Source organism: Aethalodelphis obliquidens, unplaced genomic scaffold (genome assembly GCF_003676395.1).
Source record: "Aethalodelphis obliquidens isolate GAN/ISIS:26980383/991018 unplaced genomic scaffold, ASM367639v1 scaffold26, whole genome shotgun sequence".
Lineage (NCBI taxonomy): Eukaryota > Metazoa > Chordata > Mammalia > Artiodactyla > Delphinidae > Aethalodelphis > Aethalodelphis obliquidens.
In genome coordinates this window covers 4,092,204-4,116,274 of record NW_020837970.1, presented here as the reverse complement: position 1 = coordinate 4,116,274, position 24,071 = coordinate 4,092,204, and the positions used below count along the sequence as shown (strand labels likewise).

The 24,071-nt window shown below is 32.8% G+C and overlaps 1 protein-coding gene across 13 annotated transcripts in view; it reads left to right on the top strand.

Annotated features, from left to right (window-relative positions):
• ZNF280D (zinc finger protein 280D) overlaps nucleotides 1-24,071 on the top strand; it is a 288,761-nt gene that overhangs the window by 251,768 nt on the left and 12,922 nt on the right. For all 13 annotated transcript variants that reach the window (XR_003436343.1, XR_003436342.1, XM_027123109.1 and 10 more), the window contains one exon: nucleotides 12,379-12,424. Coding sequence is in view for 11 of the 13 variants with exons in the window: in XM_027123109.1 (XP_026978910.1) it covers nucleotides 12,379-12,424 (46 nt within the window). In the remaining 2 variants the exon portion in view is untranslated. The remainder of the gene's footprint in view (nucleotides 1-12,378; nucleotides 12,425-24,071) is intronic.

The following is a 24,071-nucleotide window of genomic DNA, read 5'->3' as shown; positions in this document are numbered from 1 at the left end:
ACATAGGGAAGGGGAATAAGAAGTACTGGGTGGGAGTTTGGAGGCTGCCATTTAAAATTTGGTAGTCAGGGAAGGTCTCACAGAGAAATGACATTTGAGTAAAGACCTGAAAGAAGAACTGCATGGAGACTGGTCTGGCTGCAAATAAGTGATTAAGAGGGAGAATAGTAGGAGTTGGGGCTTGCAAGGTAATGTGGGCCATGTGTATAGGACGTTATGGACCATTGTAAGGAATTCGCCTTTTACTATGAGATAAGTAGCTATTAGAGCATTTTGAATAGAGGAGTGTTTTATACCTCAATAAAACCCACAATCAACGAAAACCTTTAAATATAGAAGTGTGTCTGTATTACCATAGCTGCTGTCTTCGGAATAAGCTGTAGAAGACCAAGGACAAAATCAGGGGGATTAATTAGGAGGTTATTGTAATAATCTAGGTATGAGATGGTGGGGATTTAGGCTAGGCTGCTAGCAGTTTAGGTGATAAAGAGTTTTGATTTGGGACCTGTTTTGAATTCGTTGATGGTTTATATGTGAAGTGTAGAAGAAAGAAAGTTTTGAGGATGATTCCAGTTATTAGTGTGAGCAACCACAAAGATGGCATTGATATTAACTGAGATAGGGAAGACTAGAAGTAATAGATTTGAGAGGGAAGATGATGACTGTGATTTGGGACATATTTTAGTTTGTGATATCTGTTAGATATGCAAGTTGAGATGTCATAAGCATTCACCTGTATGAATTTAGGGGGGTGTTCTAAGCTGTAAATATCATTTAATGTCATGGGAATAAATACAAGTAAAACTGGGGAAAACTGAGTAAGGTTGGTATATGTATCACTGTCAACATCCTGCTTATGCTTTTGTGCTATAATTTTTTACTGTTATTTTATATTATAAGATGTTATCATTGGTGAAACTGGACAAAGGGAATATGGAATCTCTCTGTGTTATTTCTTATAACTGCATGTGAATATACAATTATACCAAAATTTAAAATTCAGTGAAAAAAACTCATGGGACTATATGAGATCACCAAAGGATACAGTAGAGAGAGAGAAAGGACAGGGTCCACAGGCTGAGCTCTGGGGAATCTGACAATAAAAGGTCAGGGAGATGAGAAGGAATTGGCAAAGGAAACTGAGGAGTGGCCGATGGTATAGAAAGAAAACCAGGGGAGTGGCAGTGTTCTTGGAGCCTCAGTTACCCTATTTGTAAAATGTGAGTGCTGACTTGTTCTAGACTTCTGAGATTCTATTATTCAATATTGGTTATACTTACATTGTCATAATTTGTTCTTATGACAAGATAAATTTAGAATGCCACGTATCCTATTCCCAGTAGCAGAAACAGGGACTCTTTGACCTTGAGAAAATTAAATGTTCACATTATTTCTCAGCACATTTAACTCTTTCATAGGCTTTTGTAAAAGTAGTTCTCTTATACTTCTATTAAAGAAGGTAAGTAGGTCATTTTTTCCCAGGTTCTGTACTGTACAACTAATGTCCATAATTTATAAGTTGGGGGGAAAAGTTTCCGTGGTCAAATAAATTTAGGCAATGCAAGTTAAAGTTAAATGGATTCTTTGATATGGGCTTTTTCATGCTGTATGTGACTTGTGAATGTCTAAGAGAATATTTATTTGACCTTAGAATTTTTTTCTTTGAATACTTATTCACTTCTTAATCTCCATGGAATAGTGTGTAGAATACTGATCTGGAGTAATCCTTCAAATTTTATGAACTGGGAAATAAAAAGTAGTTGTGTAGTTTTGCCTAAGATGGATTCCTATACATTTCATTTATGTTTCTGAATCATTTGTAAGATAGTGTTTGTAACTAGAGACTAGCAATGTACATTTTTATATTTTTAGAAATTATATCAGAAAAATGATGTCCTCATTATTATGTTTGTAAAATCTAATAAGTGCATAACAGGGACAGACCAGTTACTAGTTTATTCTGCCTCTGATTATAGCAGCAAGAGATATTTTTGTTGGAGAGTATGGTTACTTTACATGATTTCACACTAAGAAGCTTAAGAATCTCTCATTATCTGTTTCTAGCTTCTCTAACTCCTTATGCTTAGCTTATCAATCTACCCACTTACCTATTTTTCTTGAGACTATTTTCAGCCTTTTATTATCTGTTAAGGAATTTCTTATATAGTAAAGTTTTACTTCCTACTTAAACAGCTTCAGGAGAACTTTGATACTAAGATTAGGTGATTTGAAAGCCAGCTTCATTTTAAACCCTCTCAGACCCTTAAAGGTACAGTGTGGTGTAGTGGTTAAAGAACGTAGGCTCTGCAGTTGATTGCCTAGTTTGGAGTTCCTACCCTGCTGTTTACTAGAACATGTGTGACTTTGGGTAGGTTACAGACTTCTGCCTCATTCCTCATATGTAAAATGCATGTAAACAACAGTACCTGTTCATAAAGTGTAGAGGGAATTAAATGAGTTAGTATACGTATATAGTACTTAGAAAGTGATTGTCACATAGGAAGCACTGTGTAACTGTAAAGTTATCATTGTTACTCATTACTTTTCATAATTTTACTTCTGTGTGCATTTTATTCAGATAGAATTATCCTAATCTTCAGCCTGCTTTTCATTCTAACCATCTCATACCATTTTCACAAATCATTTATGTTAACTTTCTTTTCCTAACCCAGTAAATCTTTCTTAAGAGCTAATTGTTTGAAGCACGTATTAGTCATAAAATTAGATTTTTGGTGTCTGAAGCTCAATAAACTTGTAGTTTTAGGGAATAGTTATGAATCCTAGGTTCATTTTAGTAATTTCTGTCTTTAAAAATAGTATAAATCATTTTTTCCTCTAAATTATACTGCCTTATACTGACCACACTGTGGTTCATCTCATCTTTCAGCCCACATCTCTGATTTTGAGATCCTTCTACGGCCTCACTCTAGTCACTGGTATTTGCCCACCTGGAAGACCATACGTTCCTCTACAAACGTGGAGAAGCTACTGTGATCTCTTTTTCTATATCATTTACTGAAATGTAGGAATCTACTGTTTTTAATCCTCCACACTGAAAAGTATCTTTATCCTTACTTCTGTGAAGTGTAGCGTTGGGAAAGGAGTACAGCTTTAAAATAAGGCAGTCCAGGTTTAAATCCTGGTTGTATATCTAACCAGCTCTGTAGCCTTGTGAAAACTACTTCACCTTATCTTCCTCATTAGTGAAAGGTATGTAATAATTTTTTGCAGGGTGGCTATAAGAAATAGAGATAATCTGTGGATGTTAAATTATTAATTTAAATAATTCAAATTATTTAAATAATTAATTAAAATTATTTGGCACTGGCCTGACAAAAAATAATCATTCAATAAATGAATGTTGTTGGTGCCATTGTTGCTCTAGCTGCTGCTGCTGCTGCTAATATTGCTACTAATTACTGCTGTTCCTGCTGCTGCTCCAGCTGTTACTGCTGTTAGTACTGTTATTACTGCTGCTACTTACAGGAGACCCTGGGAACTACATATCAGTGGAATCTTCTCATCATTGAGAGTTTTAGTGGCAATCCACTAACTGTACTAACTGTACTGCAGTTATTTGTAATTTTGGCTCATAGTTCTTGGAGTATATTCCTCCAAACTGCTGGATGGAGGGCATTTTATTACAGTGTTCAATTGCACCTCATATAATTCTCAAATGTCAGAATTTGATTGTAGTTCTGACTTTTCCTATCTAAAAACTGTGAAACAACAAATACCCTTGTTGAAAACTGGTACATAATCCTCTCTGCTTAGGAGGAAAACTTTTTTTTAGCTTACAGAATTTCTTTTTTAAAGAAAACCTTTTATTAATTATTGCCAGGCATTCATTTCCAATCGGCTACTTATCTAATACTACTAAACTTATGAAAAATGTGTAATTGTGCTAGTAAAGTGGCTGTTTTCTTTTGTAGACCTTTGAGATGATTTTTTTTAATCTGCTTTTCTCAGATATTAGATTGTAACTCATCATGGAATTGCTCTTTTCTATCATGTTTCTCCCTTTTTTCCCCCTTTTTCCATTTTCTTCTGTATATCTACCTGGATAGATTAATTATTAAATAGAATGGAAGTAAAGTTTTAAATTTTGTAAGGTTTGTTCTCTTGACAAAAAGTTGAGAATAGGTATTTCTCTCTAGCAGTCTTAAGAGCATAAGAATCCATAGTAAATCTATAATAACTCAAGCTTGGAAAACCTGTCTACTTATTGAAAGATGTCTATTTATTGACTGAATCAAATGTTCTAAAAGCCACAGTTTGAAGTGATTTTAAAAGTTGATTTAGTTCTCTCAATGACTTCCAATTTTGTTCTAAGCAAAGTATAATGTAAGGGCACTGACTGGAGTCAAAATATCAGAGTTCAAAACCCAGCTCTCTCACTTTATGTTCAAGTTACTTCAGTTTATTCATCTGTAAATAATCTTTACATGATTGTTTTGAAGATTTAAAAGAGATGTAAAACATGTTATATAGATAAAAATGTCTTTTATATTTTATTAAATTCCCCTAATTTAAGGAGTACTAGGAAAAAAATGAAAATGTAAAACTGACTCTCCTTGAAGCTGTGAATTCCTCTGTTGTATTTCTGGCTACTGAACTTTATACTTAGCACCAGTGCTAACTACATGGCTCTTTCATAGTATAATATAGATAACCCTTCCACATATTCATTGACAACAAACATTGATTCCCTGCCTTCTGTATGCAAGACTCTTTGTCAAGTGCTGGAAATGGAAACATGAATGAGACATAGTTCATGCCACCAGGGTAATTACAGAATAGGCAGTCAGAAATGGAGACACTGAATCTACATCTTCACAGGGCCACACAGTAAACTGATTTCATAATTAGTTAAACCCCTAATACCATGTATATATTAGATTATGTGATTTTTGTGAAATGCTACACCAGAACAGAATCTGGACTTGGTCCAAAGAGAAATACCACTTTATTACACCACTCTAAACTAAACCAATAAGTCATTAATTAGCTTTCATAAATGCAAGCAGAAAGTAAGCTCTTTTGAGAGCAGAATGGCAACCTTTAAAAAATGTTTTATATTTGAAAATAATATTTCTGTTAAAAATGTTTACTTCTACTAACTCTATTTCCATTGAAGAATATGTAAAGAATCACTCCATTATTTTCCTGTGAAGTTCTGAACTTATTTGGAGGAATTATTGACTCTGGTCATAATCCAAGTTATTAGAGTCTTAAATGTTCAAAATTGTCAGAGTGTCTTCATTTCATATATTTGGTTTAGCAGAAAAAAAAAACTGATCTCATCTATGAGATACACAGAATTTATTTTGGGTTTGTTTCTTTCTCTAACCTTTTGAAATGTAACTGGGATTGGAGGTAATGGGGGATCATGTCCTTAGACTCTCTTATCCTACCACGGACATTACTGTCTCATTACTGCCTCAAACCAAATCTTTAGTAACTGTAAAATAGTTTTTCCTTTTCAAAGTGGATGCAATACATTTGCCCCTGGTATGTAATTGTAAGTTAGCAAGTAGGAACTGTGCATCAAAATACAGTGGTTTCTGGCATTTTGGACTTCTGCCTTTGATAGCTGGTAAGCAGGAAGTAATGGGAAACCCATTGAAAGGGAAAGATAAATGAAACTTTGGTATAGTCCTTCATTTAGGGCAAATGGTACCAACTTCTGCCAGTGTTTCTGAGGTTACTACCATTTTTTCAGTCTCCCGATTCTGAGGGTAGTTTGTGAATACATTATAAATTAAGTATTCAGGGCTTAATTCAATATTGCCAACAAAATAAAAAAACAAAATACCAAAATTATAGCCCGAGTCTGGCATTAGAATCTTCTGCCTCTACTTATGGTCTTATTTTTTGCTTCATGTTTTTACACATAAATATTTTGTTTCTCTTTGTCTTTACCTAGTTCTTTCCTCTGTCCATTTAGAATGATTTTTTACTCTTATCTTCCCTGATGACCAAAGTATACCCACATCTTCAGAAGTGGGTAGATTATTTCATACTAGGGTAAATTGCCCAGCAATCAAAACTAATACCTAATGTATTTTGTTTGAGAATGGGGGAGGTATGGCAGAAAAATCTCAAAACATTAAAGATATTGAGGTAAAAAGCTTTAAGAGCCTGTGTGGCACACTTAAGTAAATTCTAGACAGTAAGATTAGATTCCTGATTCTAACCCATGGCAGTAATAAGAGCTAACAATTATTGAGTACATACACTAAATGTTTTACATTTATCCACTCATTTAATTCTCACAAACTAATGCAATATGCACTGTTCTTGTCCCAGTTTTAGGGATGAGACAACTGAGGTACAGATAAGTCATTTGCCCAAGGTCACATAGCTGTTAAGACCCTCAATTTAAATTATGGTAGTCTGTTTTCAGAGACTAAACTAAGAAGTACTATATTGCTTCCCTGGTTGTGCTTGTGGTTCCAAATGTACTTTCCTATTTTACTATATAAAGTATGAGTAGCTGGATGGGCCTGAGCTTCAATGTGAAGACGCTTTGTTTCCCCAGGAGAAAAGGCAACAACTGATACAGTGGTAGCATTGGGACCAGAATCTAGCCTCCCAATCTTAGAGTAGTATTTCTATGATATATGAGCAGTAGAACACTTCAGCAAAAATGACATAACTTGGTCTATTAGTAAGATTAATTTGGCAATGATAGCATGTTTTAGAGTGGAAAACATCAAGAGGCAGAGAGATCAGTTAAGTTTTTCCACTTTTCCTGGCATGAATTTAAGGGAGCCTGATTTATAACAGGGGATTTGGCTGTGAGGAAATGCAGTGGAAATCTGAAGTAGAACCAGTTCTGTTGCTTAATGGATTTATTACTTTAGCATTTTTAGGCTGTAGATTTTTCTCATTTACAAGATAGGGGCAATTGGATAATATACTCTCTTAGGACTCAAGTCTAAGTCAAATATACTATGATATTTTTGAATTGATTGATTGAAAAATAGTAAAATGTAGGGGTTATGTTCTGGTTGATGATTTGCAGGTTATTGGTTTAGAAGTGATTGTTGGAATTGTGCCAAAGGATGAGCTATATAAGACTAGGTCTGAGCGGTAAGTATTTTTATATGAATGGAGGACATGTAGGGGATCATGTTTGCTCTCCTCATTTACCTTTATCCAATTGGTACCTATATTCTGTTGGTTTTACTTTATCAACCTCCTAAAACCTTCCTCCTCTTTGATACTCCTACTGCTTTACCTGGGACAGTCATTAACTCTCTCTTTTTTTTTAATAACAAAAATTTATTATTAATATGTTAAATCAATATTTCATGATAGAAAAATTATGTGAATACAATGACATAGAAATTTCTGGGACTTAGAAGTAAGAAAAATAGTGATCAAAAGTTTTTCCCGCTATTTTTGAGCAGAAACTTCCTGTACTGCCTAGGGATCACAGCTGCATAAGCAAGCATTAGGACTGCAAGTAACTTTGAACTCTTTGTAGTTGAGATGCCATATGACTTCCCAATTTCTGCGGCCTTTTCATTGACACTTTATGCATCTAACCATTTTTTTTTTCTGAGTCGAATACTAGGACCCATAATTCTGATAAAAGAAAAAAAAACACTTTGTTGTTCTTTTATCAGTCATTAACTGTCTCTTATCTGGACTCCTTGTATGGAGCTTATCCTCTTCTGATACTGCCTTTTTTCTTTCTGACACACAAATCTTATCATACTTTCTTATTAACCTTAGAATAAAGTTCTTAGCACAAACGCTTTAGCGTGACAATCAAGATCTTTCCTAAAGTAGCCCTTGCTATCTCTTCAGTTGCATCTTCGAGTACTCTCCCTTGTTCCCTACCTGCTAGTCATGTGAGACCACTCAGTATCATATCATTGCTGTGTTTTATATTTCTTTGCTTTTCCTCCACCTTGTCTCTCCTTTCCCTGCTTTGCTAACTCCTGCTCTTGCTGCAAAACCTTGTTCACTGTAGTATCTTCACTGCCTCCTTGCACCTTTCCCCCTCATAGTGGCTCAGTCCTTTGTATAGCCACAATATACATGTCTCTTTTTTAGCACTTCACAATTCTGTAAACATTTGCTTCAATACATTTCCTTGACAGTAAACTCCTTCACAGGAGGGACTGTGTCTTTGGTCTGCAACTTTTAGCACAGTACCTAATGTACGTGCAAACTGGTAAATGTTTAGGTGAATCAATCCTTTCCACACGTCTGTTAACACCTCTCAGAACAAATGGTCAGAAATGGTGCACGAGATGTTTTACTCTTATTTATTAGTATAATGATTACTATCCTAAATTTAATCTGGAGTGGGTAACTGGAAGGTCTTGAGAACTGGTTGACTTTACTACTGACTTGTTGTAAACCTTTTTTCAGCTTTTTAGTTTGCTTATAAGTATTCGCAAAGATTACATTTTGAAAATCAGCATTGAAATTTTTGGCTTTTAAATGTTATTAGAAGGAAAGAATGTGGTCTGATTGAAATGAATGTGAACATTTTCCCTCTACCCCACTTATTTGTAGTATGAATGAAACCTCAAAAGAATGCAATGATGTAATTTAACCAAAATGCTCATTTTACATGTAGCTTTGGATTGGTCATGTGATCTGCAGAAAAATGCAAGTAGGGACATTTATTTTATTTTGAACTTTAGAGGGAAAGCAGGTTTACATACAGAAGAAAATTTAATTATTTGCAGTCTTGATCTCTAATGGTTGTTGTTGAAATCCATAACCGTCAATCCTTCTGTTTAAATTGAAATCTTAAATAGTGTTTGTTTTAAATGCTATACAAAATTTTTCTATTAAAAAATATTGCAAGAATTCACAGGTGAAAAGTCTAATTATCTAATGGCAGGTCATTAGCTCAGAACTTTGAGCTTAGCAAATTTCACTGTCTTCTACCAAGTAATTGAGTATCTCAAATGATGACTATTTCAGCAGGCATCTTTAGTGAATAAGATTAAAGGTAAGAACTTGTTTTTCTTTTCAAAAGTGTTAATGATATATTAGTAGTTGTATTAAAATTTGTTAATGTCAAAGTATGCTTTTGTAGTTGCAAAAACATAGTGTACATTTTAATGATGAATTTATAACTCAATGAAATTTTATGTAGTGTGCTTTTCTAATTTTTTTTAGATTTATTTTTCTAAATATTTTCACTAGTTATTACAATTCTGTCCCTTAAACAGAATACCAGTATGGTTAAAGACGCAACAAAATAGGGCACATAAGCCTCTTCTCGGTAGTTATTTCAATAATTTATTTTGTTCTCATCTACCAGTTTCTTAGTAAAATGAAGGGTAATAAAAACCTGTCACCAACCTCCCTTGCAGAGATATTAAGAAAATTCAGTTTCCCCAATTGAAATGCCAGCAATAATAGTAACACATGCTTAATAGCTTTCATTTTAATTGCTGCATAAAATCAATTAATTAGAATAGCTATATGTGAAAATGATTAGCATGGTAATGTTTCTTTTGTAAGAATTTAAGATCGACCTTTGATAACATTTTCGACAGTAAGCGGAGAAGGAAAATTCTTTTATAAAATATTTTAAAACTAGTTTGTAACCAATATGTTTTACAGTTTTTCAGACTGCGTTTAAAATTATTAAATGCTTAGAAATAAAAATCAATATCTACTTTTTGTTTCTTCCAACGAGAAACAGAAATTTTTCATGTTTTCTTACAACTTTATACATGTTCTTCTTAAAACAATTATTTTCCCATATAAATTATTAAAGCAGTGAAGTTGTACTGTACACTTGATATTATTTCATCTTTATGAATATTGTTCACAATTAAATACCTGAGAGATTTACAAAATCTTTAACCCAAAAAATGATAATTTGTGCATTTTGTCAATTTTTTGTGCAAGTTTTATTAATTTAGATTTATTTAGCAAAATTAGTTGAAAGTTATTGTAAACACTACCAATATAGTACTTCTACAAAAAAGGACATGTTCTATTTTAAATTGTTTACAATTTCATGTAATAACTAAAATGGACATAAGTAATTTTACAGTTATTATTAATATCTAGGAAGATAACATTTATAGACCTAATTTTTTAAATATGCCCTCAGAGAATGGATAAAGAGGGGTGTTTGCCAACTCAGTATTTCATTGAGTAACCATGAGATTAGCTTTTAGGATGGTTGACATTTCTATCCTACTAGATGTCTTCATTTTTGTCCATGAAATTTAAGTTAGTACAGTTGTTGCTTATGTTAAATATATTAATCCTTAAGTATAGATATTAAGCCTTCATTAAGTTATGAATCACTTAACTATTAAGGGCATTTCTGATCAGGGAGTCACTCTACTTATGCAGATTAAAATTGTTTAATGTATAATATCACCAAATAATATTTAGTCGTCAGCAGTTTAAAAGAAAGATCCTTTGGCACAGGTAGTTTTTATGTTAAATTGACATATTGGGTTGGCCAAAAAGTGCCTTCGGTTTTAAAGCAAAAATAAAAGACACATTTTTTATTTTCACCAAGAACTTTATTGAACAACGTACTCACCCTTTTGTTCCACTATCTAAGGCCATTTTCCAGGCAACTTCCTAATTCCATCTTCCCAAAACTTTCTTTTTGAGCAAAGAACCGTTCCAGGTGCCTTTTACCGTCTTCCAGGGAATGGAAATTTTTCAATTAAGAGAATTTTGTTAAAGACCTAAATAAATGGAAATCCGAAGGTGCAATGTCTGGTGAATACGGTGGATGAATCAGAACTTCCCAGCCAAGCTGTAACAGTTTTTGCCTGGTCATCAAAGAAATATGCAGTCTTGAGTTATCCTGATGGAAGATTATGCGTTTCCTGTTGACGAATTCTGGACGCTTTTCGTCGAGTGCTGCTTTCAGTTTGGTCTAATTGGGAGCAGTACTTGTTGGAATTAATCGTTTGTTTTTCCGGAAGGAGCTCATGACAGAGGACTCCCTTCCAATCCCACCATATCAACGTCACCTTCCTTGAATGAAGACCGGCCTTTAGTGTGGTTGGTGGTGGTTTATTTCGCTTGCCCCACGATCTCTTCTGTTCCACGTTATTGTACAGTATCCACTTTTCATTGCCTATCACAATTGGTTTTAAAAACGGAACGTTTTCCTTACATTTAAGTAGCAAACTGCACGCGGAAATACGGTCAAGGTTTTTTTCGCTTATGTAGAATGCAAACATCAAAGTGATGAACATGACCAAGCTGGTACAAATTATTTTCAGCGCTTGATTTGGTATTTTGAGTATGTCGGCTATTTCCCACGTGGTAAAACGTTGATTGTTCTCAATTAATGTCTTGATTTGATCGCTATCAACTTCAACTGGTCTACCCGACCATGGAGCATCATCCAGCGAGAAATCTCCATCATGAAACTTGGCAAACCACTTTGACATGTTTAATCAGTCACAGCACCTTCTCCATACACTGCACAAATCTCTTTTTTGCGTTTCAGTTGTGTTTTTACCTTTCTTGAAATAATAAAGCATAATAAGCTGAAAATGTTGCTTTTTTTCTTCCATCTTCAATATTAAAATGGCTACACAAAAATTCACCAATTTTGATAAGTCCTTTTTTAAATGCACACTGATATGGTAGCTGTCACATACAATCTAACAAAATTGTTTTGAATGACGTTAAAGACAACTAAGTGCTAATAGAGCCATCTTAAGGAAAAAGACGAACCTTTTGGCCAACCCTATATTTTAAAAGATTTTATAGATGACATGTGCCTTTGTTAATGTTGTCATAAGTTATAATTCATATTTTTTAGAAATCAGAGTTTAAAAATTTATAGTTAATATTTGAGCTATGCTTATGAAGGTTTTTAAGAGAATACATTCTTCAAAATTCTAAATTATTTCTGTAATTTTACCACCTCTAAAGTAAGTTAATTGTAATATATATTGAAATGACATTACCATTTGAACTTTACAATAGGTAAAATATTTATTTTCTCACACTTTTTGAGTCCTATAGTAGTAAATACTGGTGCATATTATATATATTAAGCATATAACCTGCTTTCATTTTTTTAAAGGGTAATTCTTTTTTTGAAACAGTTATACTAATGTGTTATGTCTTTTTTAAAAATTGTACTTAACATAGAGAACATTTGTTAAGTGCTCTTGTTTTTAGAGAAGAGGAAATACATGTCTGTATTCATTTATTTAGAGCATATATTGAATCTACTGTTTATTCTCATGCATTTTATTTTTCCCTTAAAATATTTACAGAGATCATTTACTATTATAGTATAAATGTGCATTAATTTAAATTATTTTAAGCATGCAAAAAACAACTGTTTCATATTTTTTATTGTAAAATAAAAATTAAATACTCAATACTTATTTTGTTTTCAAGATTAAAAAATGAAGCTCCCACTAAGGAACAAGAACCTGTGTCTGAGGTAAATTATGTTATATTTGATATCTCTTAAAGATTTACACATTTGAAAGTATTGTGCATGTGATTTTTAAAACACTTCAACTCAATGTGTGTACATCACTAACAATTATTGGTATGTTATCAGAAAGAAAAAACTTGAGATTTTTTGTTTTCATTATATATAAAAATATTTAACCCTCAGTAAAATTGTAAAGTGTTTTATTTTGACAAAGGCATTATTATATTTCACTTGCCTGTTATTTAGTTCAACTAATAATTAATGGAGATAAATTTATGACTTAAAAATTATGAAATTATTAAAATATCAAACATTTGACACATTGGAAAATTAATCTTTTTAGAAGACTCAAAAAGATTTAAATAATTTTTAAAATAGAAATATTTTGAATATATATTAAATACATTTTAGCTATCTTAAACAGGCAGTCTGAATATAACACTCAGGGTTATCATATAAATGTTACGTACTGGGCAGTCTAATGTATGAGTATAGAAATAATTTTGCTTATATACGTGTTTTCTTGGTGTCAGTTTTTGAAATATTGCTTAACGTTACTTGTCTCTTTCTGAGTATAATGAAGTGAGGCAGGTTCAGCATTTCTATTTTGTAGAGTGAATAAGTGAAACCTAGACAGTATCAGCCTTCTCCCAAGTGGCTTTCTTTTATCCCACGGAAAGTTTTCATTTGTTTGACATGTTTTTAACTACAAATAAATGTCTTTACTAGATATAGGATTTCTTGGTTATCTGTTTATTCTTGAGTGAGTTTTGGTGTTTGTGGTTTTTGAGGAATCGGTACATTTTATCTATAATGTTGAATTTATATGTAAACAGTTGTTTGTTGTATTCCCTTATCTTTTAATGCCTGTGGGGTCTGCAGTGATAATCCTCTCTTTTATTTCCAATATCAATAGTTTGTGTGTTCTTTTTGTTTCTAATGTTGTCATATATTTTACTTTTAAGTAGGTTATAAAGACAGAATACAGTGTTACCATTTTTACTTTAAATCGTCTTTTAGAGCAATTAAATACTTAAAAAATTTTGTATTCACCTTCATTTTTTTCCATTTCTAGTGTTCATTTCTTTATGTAGCTCTTGGTTTCTTTCTAATATCACATTCCTTTTGCCTAAACAACTTCCTTTGAAATATGTCATACTGCATATCTACTGGTGATTACTTCTTCCATGCTTTTTTCCTTCAAAAAAAATCTTTATTTTTCATTTTTGAAAGTAAGTTTTTGGTGAGTATAGAATTCTGGGTTAACTGTTTTCTTTCAGCATTTAAAGAAATCATTTTATTGTCTCTTGGCATGCATATTTTCTGATGTGATGTCTTACTGTAATTTTTATCTTTGTTTCTTTATATGTATGTTATGTGTCAATTTTCTTTGGCTGCCCTCAAGATTTTGTCTTTATCTTTAGTTCTTATCAGTTTGAACATGATGTGTCTAAGTCTGGTTTGCTCAGTTGTTTATTTATATGTTTATGTGTTTATTTTTGGCATTTGTCCTGATCAGTATTCTCTGACTTGTCCTGTATCTTCTACTTCTGGAGTTTCAATTTCACATATGTTATACCATTTGATATTAATCCCTGTTCTTAGATGCCCTGTTCTAGTCTCCCCATCCCCTCCTCCCCTCCTCCCACCACACTTTTTTTTCTTAGTGTTTCAGTTTGGGTAATTTTTATCTATTGACCTATTTACAGATTCATTTTTCAGCTGTGTAAGGTCTACTGTTGAACCCATCAAAAACATTTTTCATTTCTGTGATTGTGGTTTGTTTGGGGTTTTTTTCCTAGCATTTGCATTGATTCTTACAGTTTCTCATCTTTGATAAAATTCCTATCTGGTCATGCATGTTGTCCTCCTTTTTCTACCAAAGCATTTAACATATTAATTATAGTAATTTAAATTTTTCTGTCTGATAGTTCCAACAGCTGGGTTGTGTCTAAGTCTGGTTCTGCTAATTGCTTTATCTTCTGACAGTGTACTTTTGGTTTTTTTCCTTTGCTTTTTCTGTGTATGTTTGGTTGAAAGCAAGACATAATGTGTACGACTGAGATAAATAGTATTTATATCTGAAAATGAGCATGATTTTTCTCATGTTGGGCCATTAGTGTGGGATTTGGTCTACCTAGTAGTGAGTTGACTTGGGTTGTTGTTTTTTTTGTGTGTGTGTTACGGGGGCCTCTCACTGTTGTGGCCTCTCCTGTTGCGGAGCACATGCTCCAGACGCGCAGGCTCAGCGGCCATGGCTCATGGGCCCAGCCGCTCCGCGGCATGTGGAATCTTCCCGGACCGGGGCACGAATCCGTGTCCCCTGCATCGGCAGGCGGAGTCTCAACCACTGCGCCACCAGGGAAGGCCAGGGTTTTGTTATTTTTATCACTATGGTTACCCTCCATATACTGCCAAGTTCAATTCTTGTAGTATTTCCTTGCGCTTAGGGTGGAAGTTATATTACTGGAGGGTTTTTTCTCAGTATCATTGCTCCACACTCAGTTTTAGCCTTTCCTTGTGAGACTGAGCCACAGAGGTTGTCTCTCTCTCTCTACACTCTTACCTTTCTTCCAGCAGTACTGCTGTTGCTTGTTATTTGATGTTTGTAGCCCAGTGGTGGGTGCTGGGGATTGCTGTGATGTTCTCTGTTGTTCTCAGGCTCTCAAGCTGTCTCTGTGTCTCTGGGTCTTGAGAATAGAAACGTTTTCTTCCATCACCCAGTTGGCCCTGGGGACAACAGGGTTTGCCTCTCTTCTTTCCAAATACATAAAAGCATGGACATGAAGAAAACTTATGAATTCATCATTTCATAATATCATCCACTGATTCTTTCCTGATGCATTCATACTTGAATAAATCATCAAACTCTTACTTTCCTTTGATTGCCCTGTTGCATCTGTGTCAAGTAAAACCAACCTTTTCTTACATAAACCAACTTTCTTAAGTTTATTTTTTGTTAAAAGAAAAAAAGCTTACGCTAAAAATTTAGTAGGCCATAAGCAGAGTTAAAGGAAGCCATATTGAATGGAAGACCACATAGAACAGTTTTGGTCTGGTACTTCTTTCAAATATATGTGGTGTGGATAGTCCCTCGAATAGACCCAGGTGTTTAAGTACACATGTGAGATGGTGGATAGCTTGAATTATTCTTCAAGATTTTGATCAGATGGCTTGTAGTGGAATCAGTGTTGTACCCCAATAATATTTTCCTGTTGTCACTTTTTCATTTGTATAGTTTTACATTTCCTCTTTCAAAATTAATTCCTTTCATATGCTAGATTGTATTTGGAATTCATATTATATGGTGAGTTTCTAAAACAATCTCTGTTCTGCTACCATGTATATTCTATACACTGCAACATTTTACTGCTTTTATATCCTAACTATATATATATATATATACCATAACTCTTCTCCTCTAGTCTGATGGTTAGTGTAGTTTCATTATAACTAAGTAGAGAGGTAAGAGAGAGAAGGTGGGTACAGATGCCTTTCTCTTTTGTTGCTTCCTTCAAGGCTATTAGGAAACACTTGATAGCATGTTCCAGGAATTTTTATATTGGGAACAAAGATTAATAAAATTATTTGCCTATCCCCAAGGTGTTCAAAATCTAGTAGGAAAATTAGACATGAAAGAATTGTAATCCAGTAAGATAACTACCATATTCCAAGCATATCAGGTATGGTAGGTACACACAAGAGTCCTCTCAGGGTGACTTTATGGTGTTTTTTCTCTCTCTTTTTAAAAATATTCTTTTCTCAATTCAAACATACACATAATATACAAAATAGAGGTCCCCTGTGATTTCACTAATGAAATGGCAAATTAACCCTATAGCCTATTTCTGTAAGACTACTTGGGGCTATCCATAAAGAATTTCTAAGGTTTTTGTTTTTCTTTTTTGTTCTGTTTTTATTGCTTTTTGCTTTGTAACTTTTTCAGACACTTGAGAGTTTCAGACTTTGTAAAATTACTTTTTATTCTTATCGAATTAAAAGTTAAAAATTTGTGTGGCTAGTTTATCATAAAAATAGTAACTCATCTCTCTCACCCTTTTCCATCCAACTCTTCAGAGGTAGCTATTTTCAACTCTTTTAGCTATTTGATGAAATATTTATCTCCATATTTCTAAATAATGTAACCATATTTTTGTTTGTCTTTTTTTCAACTAGGACTTACTGTTACAGTAATTAAGAATTTGCTTCTCTAGACCACCATCCCTACTTTCCTTTATCCCCCCAACCCCAGCATCCCAGCCGGGGCCAGAATTAGAATGAGGCAAGTGAGACCTCACCTCTGGCAAAAAATTCAAGGGAGCTACAAAAAATTCAATAATCAGATAAATATTTTGTTTTAATATGTTTAAGAATAAAAATTAATGAAGAGTAATACATAATGAACATAATTTCAAAATTGTAATTAAAGGCAGCATCCAGCCTTGCACTTTTATGACCCTGAGAGTCAATGCACATGGGGGACACAAGAACAACAAGATCTCACTTCTGCTTTTTTGATGGTCCTTGTTCAGTCATGAGGGAAGGTGACAAGTTGTTTTCATTGTTTGTAGCTTTACATGGTACTGCTAAGTAAAAGGTAAACTTTTTTTAAATTAAAAATACATGTTTATATGATTTTTTTAACAATATTATTAAGGGTACTAAGGTAAGTAATACAAATTTTATTTATTAATATATTTGACCTTTCATAAATAAATTTGATGAAATGTGAAAATTTTCTGAAAAAGTATTTTCTTACCAGGAAACTTTATACTTTCTTCACTTAAAACAGTGATAATTTACTGTTACTCACTTGTTTATATAAAAAATATTTTTCACTACTTTTTTTTCACCCCATTGGTCTGGAAACCTGGTATGTAGTTTTCTGTTGTTTGTAATTATTGATTTTTGTATTTTTCATATAAATGTTTATGGAGACCTGTTAAATATTATAATTTATATGAACTAATTCATATAAATTAATTATTATATTTAACTGAATGTATTAATTAAAAATAAATATATTTAAAATTTATACTAAAATTCTTAAAAATAAATATGGCATTTAAAAACTCAAGTGGTCCATTGTTTAGAAAAAGAAGAAAAATGCATGCATCAAGAAATTGATCAAAGTTATAGGGCACAGTAACAGGTTTGGTAGAAAAAAATATTCCAGCTACTTAAAATGAAATCTCTAACACTGACACTATTAGAATAGAATTACTATGAAATATAGAGTTAAATAAAGAATTTTCTTTGAATTGTGCAAAAAAGATAAGATAATGGCATGTTAGAAATTTCAGAAGCTAGTGAATATAAGCATGTGCAAGAAAATAGAAGATGCTATTTGAATTAAATGTTTAATTCTTCATCATGGTCACCTGTTTCTAATAAAGTAAAATGATTTTAATAGAGCAGGGGACCATCCAAGAACAAGATGCAGATTGTAGAGTATGTGTTTCACATGGTGGGCAAAGATTTTCAAAAGATGGGTCTTTTAAAAAATTGTCTAGTGGTGAGTTAATTCATTGTGACTGGCTCATTTATTCCAAAGAATCTTTGTCTTTAGTTTGTGTTTCCTGTGCATTCTTTTTAGCAAAAATTACAACAGAATCAAATATTTGCAACTCAAAAAGTGGTTTCAAAGATTGGAAAAATTTAAACAGAATTTGTGATAATGAAAAAATCATATTTCATCATGATGATTTTTTTAAATGGAAGTGTTTTTTAATGTATATTTAGACTGATAGTTTAATAGATGATGTTTTACAGAATGTGATAAAATATGTGTGAGTGACTTTACATATTGTATGTTTCATGCAAAAATAATTTATTTCTCCAAGCACAAGAAATTATTGGAAGCTCAGATGCTGGAATGTTCTAAATTCAGTCGAACTAAGGACATTAAAATCATACAGCTAATGATTATAAATATATGTTTCATTTGTGTAGTAAAATTCAAAGAAATATATAATGTTATTAGGAAATCGTGTTAAATCTGAAATACTAAGAAGAATAAAAGAAGCAAAATAATTTTTCTTACTTTTTGATTATAAACCAGATATAGTACATCATGAATTAATGTTTATGATTACTAGGTATATTTACATTAAGAATGATGTCATTGCAAGAGAAGAAAGTTTTGACTTAATTGCAACAAAATGAAAAACTGGATTAATTATATCTCATTAAAGCTGTTATTTAAAAAAAAAAAACTAGATATGGTCTAGCTTATCACATTATCAGTAAGTTAGCAAGAGTTGATGCTTATGTAAGAAAATTGTCCTGGGCAGGATATGATAATGGAATAGATAAGGCACATGTATACAAGTGTGTATAAGCCAGTATTTCTCCCCCAAAATAATTATGCCAAATTTATGCCTTGCCCAGCTCATAATCATAATTTAATACAAAGAATGCTGCATTTGTGAATTCAAATATGATCATCTTTTTTTTAGTATTGTACAAAGGATACATATTTTAGGACTGGGGTAATACAGTGAGCAGATGGAATATTCTTGTCAATTCTGAAAACAACATTAAAATCACAGATACCTGATGGGCATCAAGATTAAATGCAATCAAGATACTTGATACTTTGCACACAAATTAGAGATGTGTATCAGATATGAAAAGATATATCAAATGTCAGAATACATTATATTGAGATCAAAAGCATCTTGTTACAAGAATATTACAGATTTTTACACATTATCTATATGGGATGGTATTTTGAACAAAGTGGCAAAAGTTTAATAAAGCTTTACAGTTAGAAAGCATGACCATATATAAAGTTCTGTGCTTAATAAAAATCCTATTCCTTTCCTTACCACAAATGAAAGTAATTTTGAAAGTGTGTTCAGTGAATGTAAATCTTGAGCAAGAGATGTGAATATTCTTCCTGAATTTGAAAATAAGTGAAAAAGAAATTGGAAATGCATGAATCACTAAGTGAGAGTATTGATAATTATGGGAAAAGTGCTGATCAAGTAGACATTAGGTTATAAATGACCTAACTTCATATTTGAAACAGGTATATGAAAAATTAAATGAAATCTCTTCAGATTTTGAACTTTTAAACTGGAGAAAAGTTATTTTCTATAGATTACATCTGATTTACAAAAAGCAGCTACTGACCCAGTTCTTAAATATTTTGACAATTTAAATGCTATAGAAATTACATGTGGAATTGTTTAAAGCAATATACAATATTAATAAATTGTGATATAATGTAAGCCTTATATTTGGGTCTTCTAAAACTGATTAACAAAGTGGTGTTGAAAATTTTAAAACAATACCAGCCACAGTAGCATCCTGCAAAAGACATTTCAGTAAGCTGAAGTTAATTTTAAATTATTTAGAATTGTCACTTGGTCAAGAGAAATTGCCAAGTATGGCAGTTTACTTATTTGAAACAAGATAAGAAAAGAATTAGACTTTGAAAATGTTATTGATGTGCTTGCTTCCACTAAAGCCAGAAAAGTAAAATGATAATAAATTCTGGTTTTGGTAGGCATAAAATGTTTAAACTTCAACTACTATTGTGAGTTTAATATATCTACTTTTCAATATTTTAAAAGTACTTTAATGTTCTGGGGGAAAAAACTTTAAAAAATATATAGAGAGCAGAGTTGTGGGAAGATGGCACTGTAGGAAGTACCAGGAATCTGGCTCCCCACCTAGACAGCAATTGCACAGATTGAATCTATCTGATATAACTATTTTGAAGCTCTAAAGTCTGTTGAAGGCTTGCAACTTCCAGGCGAAGACTTGGAGAGTGAATTGCAGTTAATTTCCATCAATTTAAGCCCTTAGCACTGTAGCAGCCATATGGCAGGCAGCCGTGCACATGTTCCTGGAGCAGCTTGCACACAACTTATGGGAGCCAGAGTGGGCAAAAAAGACCTTGTCCTCCAGATACTGGGAATCTGATTGCTGCTTCTTATCAAGGAGTTGCAGACAAAGAAGTGGGCACATTATTGTTGCACCTCTCCCCCATTGTTGCAAGCCCCTTCCCCTCCAGCTGAAGTGACTTCCAAGGAATTTAAGTGGACAGCCCTTTTTCTCCCTTCATTTTTCACTTTTCCCCCTTTCAGGAGTCAGATGTTAAAGACTAGGACATTCAAAAACAACTGTGTATGTGGGTAAAATTAGAAAGAGATTGCAGATGCCCAGGGAAAGGCTCAGAAAAGACATACGAAGACCTTAAGTTTACACCTCAGGGTGATTTGGGAACAGAGACAGCCTACAACAATAAAAATTAAAATTAAAATAAAACAGGCAAATGCTGGGCAAGGGGAATAATCTGATTCCCAGAGTTACTACATTATTAGACTCAACTGTCCAGTGTTCAACAAAAAATCACAAGGTATACAAAGAAACAGGCAAGTATGGCCCATTCAAAACAAAAAAATATCAACAGAAACTTTTCCTGAAAAAGACATAATGGCAGATATACTAGACAAAGAATTTAAAACAACTGTCTTAAAGATGCCCAGAGAACAAAAGGAATGTGTGGAGAAAGTCAAGAAAACAGTATGTGAACAAAGTGGAAATATAAATAAAGGGATAGAAAACCTAAAAGAAACCAAAAAGAAATTCTGGAGATGAAAAGTGCAATAACTGAAGATGAAAAATTCACTAGAGGGATTCAAAGGCAGATTTGAGCAGACAGAAGAAAGAATTGGCCAACTTGAAGATAAGACAATAGAAATTATTGAGTTTGAGGCACAGAAAGAAAACAGATTGAAGAAAAGTGAACAGAACCTAAGGGAGCTTTAGGACACCGTTAAGTAGTCCAACATTTGCATCATGAGAGTCCCAGAAGGAAAAGAGAGAATATTTGAAGAAGTAATGACTGCAGACTTCCAAAATTTGATGAAATACATGAATGTAAACATTCAGAAAGCACAACGGATTCCAAGTAAGATGAACTCAAAGAGACCCACACTAAGACATGTTATAATTAAACTTCCAAAAGGTAAGGAGAATCTTGAAAGCAGCAAAGAGAATTGAATCATCACATACAAGGGATTCTCAATAAAATTATCCACAGACTTCTCATCAGGAACTTTGGAAGCCAACAGGCAGTGGGTCAGTATATTCAAAGTGCTAAAAAGAAAACCTCAAGAATCCTCTATCCAGCAATTCTGTCACTCAAAAGTTAGAAATTAAGACATTCTCACGTAAACAAAACTGAGAGAGTTCTTGACCACTAGATCGGCCCTGCCAGAAGTGCTCAAGGGAGTCCTGCACGGTGAAATGAAAGGACAGTACATGACAACTCAAAGCTCTGTGGCAAAATAAAGATCTCAATAAAGGTAAGTGCATGGGAAATTATAAAAGCTAGTATTTTGTAACAGTGATTTGTAGCTGTACTTTTTGTTTTCTACATGAGTTAAGAGATGAATGCATTTAAAGAAAAAAGACAATTTTTTAGTGTAAAATTCAGTATCTCTAACTTTCGTTTGTAACTTCTAATTTTGTTTCCTGCATAATTTAGGTGACTAATGCATTTAGTTTATATCTAGATATACAATGAATAAAGATGTAATTTTCTGAAATCAGCAACCAAAAAGAATGGGGATGGAACTATAAAGGAACAGAGTTTTGGTATGTTATTGAAATTAGCTGCTATAAATTCAGATTAGAGGGTTATAACTTTAGGATATTACATGTAATCCTCAAAGTAACCATAAAGAAAATAGCTATAGAATATACACAAGGGGAAATGAGAAAATATTTTAAACATTTCACTACAAAAAAATCAACTAAACAGAAAAGAAGTCAGTAATGAAGGAAATGAGAGCCAAAAAAAAGTAATAAGATACATAGAAAACAAATAGCCCAATGACAAAATAAGTCCCTCCTTATCAGTAATTAATCTAAATGTTAATGTATTAAACTTTCCAATCAAAGGACAGAGGTTGGCAGAATGGATAAAAAATACATGATCCAATTACATGCTGTATACAAGAGACTCACTTGAAATTCAAAGACACAAGCTGAAAGTGAAAGGATGAAAAAGATAGTCTGTGCAAATAGTAACCAAAAGAGAGTATTGATGGCTTTACTAATATCAGACAAAATAGACTTTCAATCAAAAAAGCTTACAAGAGAAAAAGGACATTATATATTAATAAAAAGTTTACTACAGCAAGAAGATATAACAATTATGAATACTTACACACCTACTGACAGACTGCCAATTTATATGAAGCAAGAACTCACAGAGTTGAAGGGAAAAATAGACAATTCTATAGTAATAGTTGGAGACTTCAGTACTCACAATAATTGATAGAATAATTAGATATAAGTAAGGAAGTAGAAGACTTAATAAACCTACTAGATTTGCAGACATACACATAACACTCTACCCAGCAACAACAGAATACACATTCTTCTCAAGTACACATGGGATATTTTCCAGGATATACCATATAGTAAGCCACAAATTAAATCTCAGTGGATTTTAAAAGATAGATGTCATACAAAGTATCTTCTCTGATCACGGGATTAAATTAGAAATCAATAATAAAAGGAAAAATGAAAAATTCACCAGATTTTAGAAATTAAACAATACACTTTAAAACAACCGATGGATCAAAGAAGAAATCACAAGGGAAATTAGAAAATACTTAGATAAGAATGAAAAGAAAAATACAACATTCCAAAACTTCTAAAATGCAGTGAAAGTGATGCTAAAATGGAAATATATGGCTGTAAATCCTTATATTAAAAAATGAGAGATCTCAAAGCAGCAACCTAACTGTACAACTTAAGGAACTAGAAAAAGAAGGAGAAACTAAATCCAAAGCTGGCAGAAGGAAAGAAGTAAAATTAGCACAGGAATAAATGAAACAGAATAGAAAGCAATAGAGAAAAGTTGGTTCATTGCTAAGGTCAACAAAATTGATAAACCTTTAGCCAGAAATACTTAAAAAGAGAGAAGACTTAAATTACTAAAATCAGAAATGAAAGTGGGTACATTACTACCATTTCTATAGAAATAAAAATGATCTTAAGAGAGTACTATGAACTCTGTGTCAACAAATTGGATAACCTACATGAAATGGACAAATTGCTAGAAACTCAAAACCTAGCAAGACTAAATCATGAAGAAATAGAAAATATGAGTAGATCCATAACTAGTAAGGAGATTGAATGAGTAATCAAAAATCTCTTAACAAAGAAAACCCCTTGACCTGACGACTCCTTTAGTGAATTCTAACAAACATCTAAATAAGAACTAATACCACTTCTTTCAAACTTTTCCAAAGTTGAAGAGGAAGAAATATTTCTAAACTCATTCTGTGAGGCCAGCATTACCCTGATACCAAAGCCAGACAAAGACAATACAAGAAAAGAAAACTACAGATAAATATCCCTTATGAACATTGATGCAAGTATCCTCAACAAAATACTAGCAAACAGAATTAAGCAATATATTAAAAGGATTATATACCATGAACAAATGGGATTCACTCCTGGAATGCAAGGCTGGTTCAATATATGAAAATTGATCAATGTAATAAGCCACCTCAATGAAAGGAAGCAACAAAAACCATATTATCACCTCAATTGATGCAGATATGGTGTTTGACAAAATTCAGCACGCTTGCATGTTAAAAATGCTCAACAACCTAGAAAC